Source organism: Entelurus aequoreus, linkage group LG02 (genome assembly GCF_033978785.1).
Source record: "Entelurus aequoreus isolate RoL-2023_Sb linkage group LG02, RoL_Eaeq_v1.1, whole genome shotgun sequence".
NCBI classification, from domain to species: domain Eukaryota; kingdom Metazoa; phylum Chordata; class Actinopteri; order Syngnathiformes; family Syngnathidae; genus Entelurus; species Entelurus aequoreus.
This window is the reverse complement of record NC_084732.1, coordinates 36,054,022-36,068,640: the sequence shown is the minus strand read 5'-3', so window position 1 is coordinate 36,068,640 and position 14,619 is coordinate 36,054,022. Positions and strand designations below refer to the sequence as shown.

Below are 14,619 nucleotides of genomic sequence, written 5' to 3'. Positions count from 1 at the left end.
AACAGTGTAAACATTTCAACAAAAGTGAAAGTATTGCTTATTTGCTAAAATGTGCAAAAATAAAGATAAACATCCAATACAAAAAAGTGCCAATCTAAATATTCTGGAGCACTGTAAACATTAAGTATTGCTTTTAAAATGTGCAAAAAAAACATCCAGTCCAACACAGTACACAATAACCAATTCTACTCATTCCAGTGAGTGTCTAACAGTTGTAATGAAGAAAGGTTAGCATGTCTACATGCTTTGGTTCTTTTCTTGTTTACAATATTCCCAGCAGCTGAAAATAGGCGCTCAGAAGGGGTCGATGTGGCTGGAACTGAGAGCTAATTAGCCTTCACCTCAAGCCAGGATTGCGAGTGAGCTGAGCTACAGTTTAAGTTTCTAGAAGGTCAACGGGCTCATAGTGATGTTACTAGTAGTTGACTGGGAGGTGTTTATTATCATTCAGTCCGCTGCCTGATGCTCACCTGCTAAACACCTATCTGCTCCACGCTGAAGCGCTGACTACATGCGCTCTGAATACGCACTGCTGATTGGCTGATAATGCTTAGTGTGTACCAATCAGATGGTTGTGTGGGTGGGACAATGCTGCGTGTGTACCAATCAGATGGTTGTGTGGGTGGGACAATGCTGCGTGCTGAGACAGAGGCAGACGGAGCAAAGCAGCTTGTTAAGACTTTAGCTTTAGCTTAGAACTCGTTCGGTACACCCCCGTACCGAACCGAAAGCCCCGTACCGAAACGGTTCAATACAAAACACGTACCGTTACACCCCTAGCAGATACAAATGACACATTCATGTTTTTGTGTAATGATGACAACGTATGCTCGCGCGGACGATTCTTTTCAAATGTTCGTTCATAGCCGTTGTGCTGCTATGATAGGCCATTTCCGCTCGACACAGTGTGCATACAACAACATTATTAGGCCGTTTATTGAAATACTCCCACACTTTTGACCACTTTTGGCATACTTTTCCCCCCTCGCTCGCACCGCTCGCATCGTCTTCTTTGATCGTCTGCTTTGCGCTTCGCCATGACGGTAGTGTGACGTCATTATGCGACGCGTCGACGCACAAAAACGGCGTCGACGTATTTACGTAACCGATGACGTCGACTACGTCGACGCGTCGTTTCAGCCTTAGATAATGCCCTCCAAAATAATCTCTCTCTGTTTGAAGAAGTAACATTAGAGGAACTCCTGCAACTTGTAAATGGGACAAAACAAACAACATGTTTACTTGACTTCCTGGGAAACTTATCAAGGAGCGGTTTGTAATATTAGGACCATCAGTGCTAAATATTATTAACTTATCGCTTTCCTTTGGTACTGTTCCCCTAGCAATTAAAAAAAGTGGTTGTTCATCCTCCGCTCAAAAGACTTAATGTGGATCCTGACCTCACGGTAAACTACCATCTTCCCTTTATCTTGAAAATCCTCCCAAAAATTGTTGCACAACAGCTAAATGAACACTTAGCGTCTAACAATCTCTGTGAAGTGTGAACCTTTTCAGTCCAGTTTCAAGGAAAATCACTATACGGAGACAGTTCGCGCAAAAATTACTAATGAACTTTTGCTAACTATGGATGCTGATGCGTCATCCATGTTGCTGCTTCTTGATTTTAGCGCTGCTTTCGATACCGTCGATCATAACATTCTATTAGAACGTATCAAAACGCATATTGGTATGTCAGACTTAGCCTTTTCTTGGTTTAAAGGCCTACTGAAATGAATTTTTTTTATTTAAACGGGGATAGCAGATCTATTCTATGTGTCATACTTGATCATTTCGCGATATTGCCATATTTTTGCTGAAAGGATTTAGTATAGAACAACGACGATAAAGATTGCAACTTTTGGTATCTGATAAAAAAAAAGGCTTGCACCTACCGGAAGTAGCGTGACGTAGTCAGTTGAACATATACGCAAAGTTCCCTATTGTTTACAATGATGGCCGCATGAAGTGAGAGAGATTCGGACCGAGAAAGCGACAATTTCCCCATTAATTTGAGCGAGGATGAAAGATTTGTGGATGAGTAAAGTGCAAGTGAAGGACTAGTGGGGAGTTGAAGCTATTCAGATAGGGAAGATGCTGTGAGAGCCGGGGGTGACCTGATATTCAGCTGGGAATGACTACAACAGTAAATAAACACAAGACATATATATACTCTATTAGCCACAACACAACCAGGCTTATATTTAATATGCCACAAATTAATCCTGCATAAAAACACCTGCGTGTTTGTTATGCTAGCTCCTAGCTCCTCTGCTAGCTCCTAGCTCCATAGAACACGCCAATACAATTCAAACACCTGATCAACACACACAATCACTCAGCCCAAAAGACCGTTTACCTAACCCAAGGTTCATAAAGCTTATATATTTTTAAAAAGTTACGTACGTGACGCGCACATACGGTCAAGTTATCGAATGTTTAGCAGCCAAGGCTGCATACTCACGGTACCTGATATTCAGCTGGGAATGACTACAACAGTAAATAAACACAAGACATATATATACTCTATTAGCCACAACACAACCAGGCTTATATTTAATATGCCACAAATTAATCCTGCATAATAACACCTGCGTGTTTGTTATGCTAGCTCCTAGCTCCTCTGCTAGCTCCTAGCTCCATAGAACACGCCAATACAATTCAAACACATGATCAACACACACAATCACTCAGCCCAAAAGACCGTTCACCTAACCCAAGGTTCATAAAGCTTATATATTTTTAAAAAGTTGCGTACGTGACGCGCACGTACGGTACGGTACGTGTTATGCTAGCTCCTAGCTCCTCTGCTAGCTCCTAGCTCCATAGAACACGCCAATACAATTCAAACACATGATCAACACACACAATCACTCAGCCCAAAAGACCGTTCACCTAACCCAAGGTTCATAAAGCTTATATATTTTAAAAAAGTTACGTACATACGCAAAAAAAAGCCAAAGCTGCATACTCACAGTAGCACGTCTGCGTCTTTGTCATCCAAATCAAAGTAATCCTGGTAAGAGTCTGTGTTGTCCCAGTTCTCTACAGGCGTCTGTGTATCCAAATCAAAAGTCCTCCTGGTTAGAGTCTCTGTTATCCGAGTTCTTCCATCTTGACTGCATCTTTCGGGAATGTAAACAAAGAAGCGCCGGCTGTGTACTGTTGTGGCTGACTACGTTCGAAAAATACGTCCATTTTGCACCGACAACTTTCTTCTTTGCTTGCTCGGCTTCGTTCTCCATAATGCAATGAACATGATTGAAACAGATTCACGAACACAGATGTCCAGAATACTGTGGAATTATGAAATGAAAACAGAGCTTTTTCGTATCGGCTTCAATGTGGAAGGCATATCCGTGTTCGCCGGGCTACGTCACGCGCATACGTCATCCTCAGAGGCGTTTCGAACCGGAAGTTTAGCGGCAAATTTAAAATGTCACTTTATAAGTTAACCCGGCCGTATTGGCATGTGTTATAATGTTAAGATTTCATCATTGATATATAAACTATCAGACTGCGTGGTCGGTAGTAGTGGGTTTCAGTAGGCCTTTAACTCCTATCTTACTGACAGGATACAGCGAGTCTCCCATAACAATGTGACCTCGGAGTACGCTAAGGTAACGTGCAGAGTTCTACAGGTTTGGTTCTTGGCCCTGCACTCTTCAGCTTCTACATACTGCCGCTAGGTGACATCATACGCAAATACGGTGTTAGCTTTCACTGTTATGCTGATGACACCCAACTTTACATGCCACTAAAGCTGACCAACATGCCAGATTGTAGTCACCTGGAGGCGTGTCTAAATGAAATTAAACAATGGATGTTCAGGAACTTTATGCATCTCAACTCTTAACAAATTGGAAATGCTGATTTTCGGTCCTGCTAGACATCGGCACTTATTTATTAATACCACCTTAACATTTGACAACAGAACAAATACACAATGCGACTCGGTAAACCCAACTCTCTCATTTAAGTCTCACATTAGGAGTGTTACTAAAACAGCCTTTTGTCATCTCCATAATATCCCTAAATTTCGTCCACCACCGACGCTGAGATCATTATTCCTGCATTACTTACGTCTCGTCTTGATTAATGTAACGTATTATTTTCGGGTCTCACTATGTCTAGCATTTAAAGATTACAGTTGGTACAAAATGCGGCTGCTAGACTTTTGACAAGAACAAGAAAGTTTGATCATATTACGCCTATACTGGCTCACCTGCACTGGCTTCCTGTGCACTTAAGGCAAGGCAAGGCAACTTTATTTGTATAGCGCTTTTCATACACAAGGCAGACTCAAAGTGCTTCACAGACAACAAAGTGAAATGAAAGAAAATAAAAGCAAAATTAAAATGCAGACAATAAAAATAAAAACAGTGCAGACGTTAAAAGTTAAAAGATTAAAAGATTTAGCTGAAAGCTAAGGTGAACATAAAAGTCTTCAGTCTAGTTTTAAAAGTAGTGAGAGTTGGGGAGAGTCTGACATCTTCAGGAAGTTTATTCCAGCTATGTGTTGCATAGTGACTGAATGATGATCTCCCTTGATTTGAGTTTACTCTTGGAACCGCTAACAGATTGGTCTCAGAAGATCTTAGTGATCTAGAGGGCGTATATAGTGGGAGCATATCAGTGATATACTTGGGCCCTAGACCATGTAGTGATTTATATGTGAGCAGGAGGATTTTGAAATCTATTCTCTGATGTACAGGGAGCCAATGTAAGGATTTAAGAATTGGTGTAATGTGCTCACATTTTTTGGTCTTTGTTAGAACTCTAGCAGCAGCGTTCTGAACAAGCTGTAGCTGCCTGACACTTTTTTTGGGAAGACCTGCAAGGAGACCATTACAATAGTCTAGCCTACTGGTAATAAAGGCATGTACAAGTTTTTCTAAGTCTTGAGCTGACATGAGCCCTCTAAGTCTTTTTACATTTTTGAGGTGATAGTAGGCCGATTTTGTTACTGATTTGATGTGACTGTCGAAATGTAAATCAGAATCTAAAATAACCCCAAGATTTCTGGCTTTATTTGAGGTTTTCAGGGACAGTGAATGCAACTTTAAGGTTTTACTACTTACATATAAAATACTAAACGGTATAGCTCCATCCTATCTTGTTGATTGTATTGTACCATATGTCCCGCCCATAAATCTGCGTTCAAAGAACTCCTGCTTATTAGTGATTCCCAGAGCCCAAAAAAAACTTGGCAGGCTTTAGAGCGTTTTCTATTTGGGCTCCAGTACTCTGGAATGCAGAGATGGTACTTTACTAGAAGCATTTTTTAAATCCCATCTTAAAACTCATTTGTATACTCTAGCCTTTAAATAGACCCCTTTTTAAACCAGTTGATCTGCTGTCTCTCTTTTCTGCTCTGCCCCCGTCTCCTCCGTGGACAGGTTATCAGGTGACCACGGATCAGCCTCCACAGAGGAGGCGCGAGCGGTTCCAAGTTGGGACCCGAAGTGGAACACTCCTCTTTGCATCAGTTGGTGACGTCACTGCGCTGCTGACTTGTCTACATGCAAGAGAATCCCCTACTGGCCCCACTATGGACTGGACTCTCACATTATTAACCGTATCCACCCGGAATCTATTGGTTTCTTCTTGTTCCCATTCGGTTGAGTTTTTTTCTAGCCCTAATGTGGGATCTGAGTCAAAGATGTCGTTTTGGCTTGTGCATTCCTTTGAGACATTTGTGATTAAGGGCTATATGAGTAAACTTTGATTGATTGTGTTTTGTTAGCATTAGAGCTAGGCTGATAAAACATCAATATATATCGCGATAGACACATGATCGATATAAATCTAAAATGTTTTCGATAAACCATTCTAAATATATTTATATTTATTGGTCGGAAGAAACAAGAAATTATGGCAAGATTAATTGCATGAAGTCTGTGTAGTGCCCAATAGCTTATACACTACTGCCATCTAGTTTCTCGAAACTGCAACTACCTTCAAATTTACTGCAATTATCTTACCACCTGGTTACCAGACACCTTCTCCAGTAATAAAATAGCACCCTTGGAACATTGTGTTATTGTATTTACTGGCAGGCTTAAATAAGTCAAAAAAAACATCATAATAATTTAATTATCCCTATTGATCAATATAAAAAACGTATATCGTGATACAGTTTTCAGCCATATCACCCAGCCCCAGTTGGCATCCTCATTCCAAAATATTATATTTTTGGGCAGAATTTGAAAGAATTATCAAATATGTCTGCTAGATGCATAGTTGCAGTTTGCGGCAATACAATTAAAGTAGTCAGTCTGCATACATTTCCAAAATGACGGCAGTATGAGGAAAGTATGAAAATCTCCTGTTAATTTGACTAACACGAAATAGGACGGACCAAGTGAGAAGAGTGTAATTTGAGAAGGAGCGATCATTTTTATGATTCTGACTTCAAAGAAGAAGAGGTTCGGACGGAGTTTAAAAATAAAAAATTTAAAATACTCAAGTCAAATGAGATCTCCCAAACCAAGGGCACCCACGATGAGAAAAGAGACAAAACCCGCAGAAAGACAGATAAAAAAAAAGAGCAGAACCGGTGCTCAAAATTGAGAGAAAAATAAGGTAATCTGCTCGTATTCTATTTGCGACCTCTTGCGTCCTTTTCTGATATTTTACTCAAGATACTTGAGGAAATGCTGAAAGAGCTTGAAGAAAGAGGCTTTTGTGTCTACAGAAGAGCAGTAAAGTCCAGATATGGTGATTCTTTTAGATGTATTTATTACTCATAAATATAACCATATCAGTGTTGAAGTAATCATTGACCAGGGCGACAATGCGTGAAATCAAGTGATCAAACTAAGTTTTACATGTCTTTATCCACACTCTCTATGTGGGGAAATGGCCTCCAGTTCTGTAGATGACATCACACCAAGAGGGGGCAACATACAGTTGTGCTCATAAGTTTACATACACTCGGAGAATTTATGATTTCTTGGCCATTCTTCAAAGAATATGAATGATAACACAAAAACCTTTCTTCCACTCATGCTTAATGGTTGTGTGAAGCTATTTATTGGCAAACAACTGTGTTTACTCTTTTTAAATCAAAATGACAAAAGAAAGTACCCAAATGACCCTGATCAAAAGTTTACATACCCCAGTGACTTTGATCTGACAACATGCACAAAAGTTGACACTTAGCAGATTTTGAATGGCTAATCAAGGTTCCAATCCTCACCTGTGACCTGTTTGTTTGTAATTAATGTGTGTGTATAAAAGGTCAGTGAGTTTCTGGGCTTCTGACAGACAATTGCATCTTTTATCCAGTGCTGCACAGATGTTTCTGGATTCTGAGTCATGGGGAAGGCAAAATAATTGTCAAAGGATCTGCGAGAAAAGGTAATTGAACTGCATAAAACAGGAAACGGGTATAAAAAGATATCCAAGGAATTGAGAATGCCAATCAGCAGTGTTCAAACGCTGATTAAGAAGTGGAAAATGAGGGATTCAGGTAGACCAGCGATGATTTCAGCCACAACTGCCAGGAAAATTGTTCGAGATGCAAAGACAAATCCACAAATAACTTTAGCTGAAATACAGGACTCTCTGAAAAATTGTGGTGTGGCTGTTTCAAGATGAACAATAAGGAGGCACTTGAAGAAAAATGGGCTGCATGGTCGAGTGGCCAAAAAGGTTCAATTTTGGTCTCATCACTCCACATTACTTTGTTCCAGAAGTTTTGAGGCTTGCCTCTGTGCTGTTTGGCGTAATGTAAGCGGGATACTTTGTGAAATTTGCGCAAAAATGGCTTTCTTCTGGCGACTCAACCATGCAGCCCATTTTTCTTCAAGTGCCTCCTTATTGTGCATCTTGAATCAGCCACACCACAATTTTTCAGACTCCTGTATTTCAGCTGAAGGTATTTGTGGATTTTTCTTTGCATCTCGAACAATTTTCCTGGCAGTTGTGGCTGAAATCTTTGCTGGTCTACCTGAATCCCTCATTTTCCACTTCTTAATCAGCGTTTGAACACTACTGATTGGCATTTTCAATTCCTTGGATTTCTTTTTATACCCCTTTTCCTGTTTTATGCAGTTCAATTACCTTTTCTCGCAGATCCTTTGACAATTATTTTGCCTTCCCCATGACTCAGAATCCAGAAACATCTGTGCAGCACTGGATGAAAGATGCAATGGTTTGTCAGAAGCCCAGAAACTCACTGACCTTTTATACACACACATTAATTACAAACAAACAGGTCACAGGTGAGGATTAGAACCATGATTAGCCATTCAAATCTGTTTGTGTCAACTTTTGTGCATGTTATCAGATCAAAGTCACTGGGGTATGTAAACTTTTGATCAGGGTCATTTGGGTACTTTCTTTTGTCATTTTGATTTAAAAAGAGTAAACACAGTTGTTTGCCAATAAATAGCTTCACACAACCATTAAACATGAGTGGAAGAAAGGTTTTTGTGTTATCATTCATATTCTCTGAAGAATGGCCAAGAAATCATAAATTCTCCCAGGGTATGTAAACCTTTGAGCACGACTGTATTAAGTCTGACAATGGAAATAAAGTTAGTTATCTACAGATTACTAAAAAACAAATGGATATTATGGGGAATGACTGCCAGATTAATTTTCAGGAGCAAAACAATTCATAAAGAGAACTTTTTAGTGAAATTTTGGTCATCTGGGTCCTTCAACAAAAAATTTTGACATTTTGTAGAGTGAATGAATGCGAAGGCAGTGTTTGTGTGTGCGTGTGTGTCAAACCTAGCAGTGCTCTGGTCCAGGCCCATCCTCGTGACCGATCTCTAATCATTTGAATTTCATCGATCACAGCCACTTCATCTACATAAACACAAACAAAAATGAGTCATTGAAATGTAAACCTTTCCACCGTGGTGTGGATAACCATACATCATGTGCTTTATTCGCTCACATGGTGTGGTGACGCTGCACATTTCAATGGTGCAGGCCACATGAGCAGATGCTCGACCGTCTTCGTTCACGAACGTTCTCTCCTCGCCAGTCACTAGGTCACAATGCACACCCTGAGAACAAGAACAACATGTAGAGAGAGCACGCTCCGATAAAATAGGTGAAGGTACAGTAATGATCCATACGGCGTCATTGCTCTTCGCAAAGATTTCATGGGCGAGCAGTTTTAGCGGACCGCAGTAGACCCCTGACTTAGCAGTCAGGTAGCGTTGGATGGCGTGGTAGGTTTTGCCGCTATTAGTGGGACCGGCGTGGAAGATCACTTTTCTCTGGATGGCACGAGCCTCTGGGTACCTGAAGAATACATGCATGCATATATAATGTACATACAGCATGGAAGCACAAAGAAAGTAGCAATATCTATTTAATTTATTTAGATGTGTCTGCACTAACATGGCTCTTCTGTGTATTCACTTAATTCCAACCCACATTTACATTTTACGTTTCACTGACTATTCGGCGTCAGATTCCAGTGGGTCAACTTACTATGGTAAGTTTATTTTAATAAAACATTTCATAAATCTTAAATCTGTGTAAATCTACATTCTTCTGTTGGTCGATATCTCAGCTTGAGCTTCTTATTCCCTGCAGACCACGCCAAAAGTTGTAAATGTCGAAGGGAGCGATTTTTATGCTTGAAAATGCATGATTTTGGGCAAAAATGTTGTCAAATATGCTTTAAAAAAAAAAAACTCCAATATGGCATTGGATGACTGTAATAATATAGTGTTATATATTTGCAAAATCACCGTTGTGTGTAAAGAAAACCTTTTTTTTTGGCACTCACAAGCCTAAATTTCCCTCAGCCCTTAAACATTCACACCTTAGCCAAATTGTAAGCAAATATGTTTTCTATCAATAGCTATGTGCACATGAACACATTTAATCGGATTAAAAGCCTAACCGTAATAAAAATCCTTCATGTAAACATGCCATTCGGAATAGTCTGACCCAAACATACACGTTCTGATCAAAATTTAATTCCGATCAAGACGGGTGGTTTATGCCAATAGTCATTCGGATTGTAGAGCATGAAAACATCTTCTGAAATTCGGGTTGGAATTATCCTTACTGCGCATGTCTTTGATGTCAGCTATGCTTTGTGGTGGATGGGGACTAAATTGAACGGTCTCCTGAATGAAGCAATTGTCTTTCTGCTGTCTCCTCCTATTCAACATGTACAGACATAGCGTTATATACTTTTGAATTTGTTGTTTTAAAACGAGACAAGCAAAAACAAAAGTATGGTCTGGAGTGTCATGCGTCGATGTAACAATAAAAGAAGGGATCCAGTTGTCGTCTTAACGAGCGGTTTTATTCACAACATTACAGCTACTCCACGTGCGCTTAATGAGCTATTTTATTCACAACATTACAGCTACTCCACGTGCTAACTGCTGGTCTCAAACACATACACAACGGCATGCGCCACAACCCGTACAGAATCACAACATAAAAGCACAGAACATCTCCATTTCTAAAAGAGAGGTAAAACAGAAGTAGTGAACAGAAAGAAAAAATTATAAGTAAATACCATAACGTCGGACCATCAGAAATGCACAAAGCCATGTTTGTTTACAGTGGAAGTCTACTGCTATCTGAATTCAGCACTTGCAGTAAGAAAACTCGAAAAAGAGGGCACCATAGCACAAATAATAACACTATTTTCCGTTTATGTTGGGTTCTGCGCATGTCAAAGTAAAGTATTCTAATTTAAGGTGTGATGCATGAAAATGCACGTCCCAATCAGATCCTTTTTTCAGGGTCAATGTACACAGTAACATTCTAATCCGAATGATGATCAAATTCAATAAATGTCGTCCATGTACACGTGGCTACTGCCTTGAACATTACATCTTTTGACACTTTCTGGTTTCCATTTTCTGCAATTCAACAAATTAAAAAAACAACATTGGTCCAGGGTATGAAGAACAATGGATTTAACAATCTATATATTTTTTATTTACCAGTTAGCAGGGACTCTTAAGTCAGAAATCTTCTTCAGGTCATCCATACAGTCCAGCATGGGAAAAATGGTCTTGGCATGACGCATAAAATATGGGTAGATGTCATCTATGTGACCTACAGATAAAAAACACAAAAAAGGTTGCAGTATACATTTACAATTACTGCTTTGCATTTGTATATCTGTACACACCTGCTCCACAGAGGATGTCACTAAGGATGATGTGCAGATCAGCAGGGAGTGTCGTCAACTCCAGGATGTATTTTCTAAAGTTGACAAAGGCCTGGTGGAAGAGTCGTGCTGCATAAAAGAAAATAATACTGAGAAACTGTTACTACTTCATTATGTTTTTTCTTTTAATTCATTATCTTTTTTCTTTTAATTTCTACAGGTTGTCATAATAAGTGCTTATACCTCAACAACAAAAACAATAAGAAGAAATATGTTGGTTAATAGCAATTAAAATGTATAATAAATAAAATAGTGTTGCAATGTGTTCTTGTTTTGTTTAGTTGTTTGGCTATGCATGGTACAATTAAATGTGCGCTATATGTATTATATATTGACCATTTTTTGGTTTTTCGTTGTGTTTTACTTTGTAGCTGTATGTAGAAATGGAGCCGCTGGTTCCATGATAACTGTCCGCTTTTAATGCCTTTTATGTTTCCCCTTGTGTTTTTACTAGGGCTGTCAACGTTTACGTATTAACATGTGATTAATTAAAAATAAGATTGCAATTATTCTTCATTCATTTATCATCAAAGCTATTTGTTTTGACCGCACCTTTACTCAACTGGTGGCGCAGTGTTACACGGTTCAGGATCAGGTCACATGCCAGTGTGGTGATAGTCAGCGCGATGTGCCCAGCGTGCAATTTGTCCTTTTAACACACTCCGACGGAACTTTAGATACAACTTAAGTAATTTGTTGGTAATGCAACGACACACTTTATCAGTGCACATCAAGTTTAAAATACCATGTTAAAGCAAAAATACGCAATCAAGGATGTCGCTATCCTCTAGCAAGAATGCTACATCAAAAACAGGCAGAGTTTATCCGCTTCGATGTTGTCAACTAAAGTAAAAAAGATAAATTAAACCAGTGTTGAACCATAGGGCCAGTGTCAATTTGTGGGCTGCCAAAAGATATCGGTTTCCCAGCAGTTGCCGTATGCGTCACTTTACCACCACTTCTGGCAGTAATGACAATCTCAAACAAACAAAGGAAGTCTGAAGCTAAAGTCAGAGATTTTCTTTAGCACAAAAAATATGACTAAAAGTAGGTAAACTGTACTTTTATTTGCACTTCAATGTCTTCTGCAATTTCCGTAGGTTCTATATCACTGGAGTAACGCTTCTGCACTCTCTGCCTCTCACTTTGACAGTAGATAGATGTGGACATATTCAGACAAGTTGGTACACTTTGACGGCCAATTTAGACCAGAGAATTGTGAGAAAGACCCGAAAAGACGCTTGGTTTCGCCCCCCCTCCCCTTTTCCTCGCGAGGATTATTCTTCATCTAAATGGGAATATAACAAGATTCTATAAATCGCCATCCTAGTGACAGCAGCCATTGTACAAAAAGTGATGTTTTATTGTTTTTGCTGGCTGTCATGAAGTCTGCAGTGAGCAGTAATCAGTGATGTTGTCAAAGAAAAAAACCAAAAGTTGTGATTGTTTTGAAATTAATGCGCCGCTCATGCTTAAATTTACTGTTTAGAATGCATAAAAATAGAAAAACATGGTATCTTGTCATGCAAACGGATTGTCAATTGTAGGCAAAATTCCAAAAAAGTGCAGTTCCCCTTTAACCAAATTTTAATTATGCAAGAAAGTAATAATTTGTGATAAATCATGATTAGGCAGCACGGTGCCTCACAATACGAAGGTCCTGAATAGTCCTGAGTTCAATCCCGGGCTCGGGATCTTTCTGTGTGGAGTTTGCATGTTCTCCCCGTGACTGCGTGGGCTTCCTCCCACCTCCAAAGACATGCACCTGGGGATAGGTTGATTGGCAACACTAAATTGGCCCTAGAGTGTGAATGTGAGTGTGAATGTTGTCTGCATATCTGTGTTGGCCCTGCGATGAGGTGGCAACTTGTCCAGGGTTTACCCCGCCTTCCGCCCGAATGCAGCTGAGATAGGCTCCAGCACCCCCCGTGACCCCAAAAGGGACAAGCGGTAGAAAATGGATGGATGGATAATCATGATTAATCCAATCTGATTTGTTTTTAATTATCATTTGTCAGCCCTGTTTTTAACTTTACTTTTTGTATCTGCACTGCAATCACGTACATTCCCTATTGTGGGATGAATAATGTATATCCTAGTCTAGTGAGTTTAGGTCTAGGTTTGGCTTTAACTGCCCACATGTACGAACGTAATATTTTGACGAAAAAGTCTTCTCATTCTTACCGTCCAGGCCGTTTTCTGCAGCCAGCTTCTGCATCTCTTTCCTCTTGTAAAAGCGGTTTAGAATTTTCAAAAGCTCACCTAAACACAGCACAGCATTCTGTTAAACGTCACATTTCAAACTCGTTTAAACGCAGCATGCAGCACCAGTAACTTGACTGACTTTTGTCCAAAGGTTGCGTTAACTCGGCCCCAACACTCCCATCTGCAGACACATCAGTCTTCAGAGAGATGGGAACAAAAAGAGACGTGTCCGGAGCTTTTGAAGACGAGGAAGTAGAACTTCTGCTGCTAACAACAGAACTACTCGGATGTTGTTTAGTCAACAAACCATATCCAGAAGACACATGACAGCTACTACCGGTGAGGCGAACAGCCCGAGTGCTAACATGGCGCCGAAGCCGAGAAAACAAATACAAACACCGGTTTACTGACATGTTTTTTTCTTTACAGTTAATTTTACCCGACTGGGACTGTGTGTAAACACGGGGTTAATGAGTCGTCATAGGTTTTAAAAGTATGATACAAACATCGCTAACTTCGAAGGACGGTCAACACGCTTGTCTTCCTGCTAGGATCCCACGTTGGAGAGGACCCGCCTGCGCTTAGCTTGCCACAATGATGCCTGTGTTCAAATAAATACGCAGTTCACATGTTTTTACATATTAGGAGAGAAAAGTATTTAAATTGCAACTTGTATTTGTTTTCAGAATGTAAATGTACTACCAGGAAGGCTGTGTCTGGTGTCGATTACGCAGAATCAAAATGAATTAAAAACTGGCATATCCGGAAACACCCCGACGAGTATATTTTAAATATTGAATGCGCTATGCCCACTGCACAGCCAATCATGTTTGTCCTTACTGAAAAAAACTAAAAGGTCCAGCCTTCTTTTGAGAGCGTCCCACACAAATGAGCGATTATTTTATTAAAGTATTTATTTTGGCCACCTTTTAAACACATGACCCCCCACAACCCCGAATGTGACAAGCGGTAGAAAATGGATGGATATATATACAAGTGTTTCTCATATAAATACAATTATTTAACTACAGAGCATCATACTCAAAGGCTGGGGGGCAGATCTGGCCCGCAAAAACCTAGAAATAATGTGCATCAATAAAGCACTTCATATTTTTTAATCAATGTATTAGTTTTTTTAATTCACCAAAAAAATTGCATGCAATTGCATGTATTTTAACTTTAATATGATAATGCAACAAACATTATATTAATATATATTCAAACATTTTGTTTAAATAAATACTTAAATA

General features: G+C 39.6%; 1 protein-coding gene across 2 annotated transcripts in view; it reads right to left on the bottom strand.

Moving 5' to 3' along the window:
* The window catches only part of supv3l1 (SUV3-like helicase), a 65,413-nt gene extending 51,285 nt beyond the window's left edge, over window positions 1-14,128 (bottom strand). Inside the window, exons 1-8 of one of the 2 annotated variants that reach the window (XM_062025992.1) lie at window positions 14,072-14,127; window positions 13,509-13,970; window positions 13,349-13,426; window positions 11,126-11,233; window positions 10,935-11,049; window positions 9,093-9,261; window positions 8,909-9,020; window positions 8,740-8,817 (exon numbers count right to left, since the gene is read on the bottom strand). In XM_062025992.1, the coding sequence (XP_061881976.1) occupies window positions 8,740-8,817; window positions 8,909-9,020; window positions 9,093-9,261; window positions 10,935-11,049; window positions 11,126-11,233; window positions 13,349-13,426; window positions 13,509-13,782 (934 nt within the window). In that variant the 5' untranslated portion in view covers window positions 13,783-13,970; window positions 14,072-14,127. Of the gene's footprint in view, window positions 1-8,739; window positions 8,818-8,908; window positions 9,021-9,092; window positions 9,262-10,934; window positions 11,050-11,125; window positions 11,234-13,348; window positions 13,427-13,508 lie in introns of both variants that reach the window. The other variant, XM_062025985.1, reaches the window with a different exon arrangement.
* Between the last annotated feature and the right edge of the window lie 491 nt (window positions 14,129-14,619).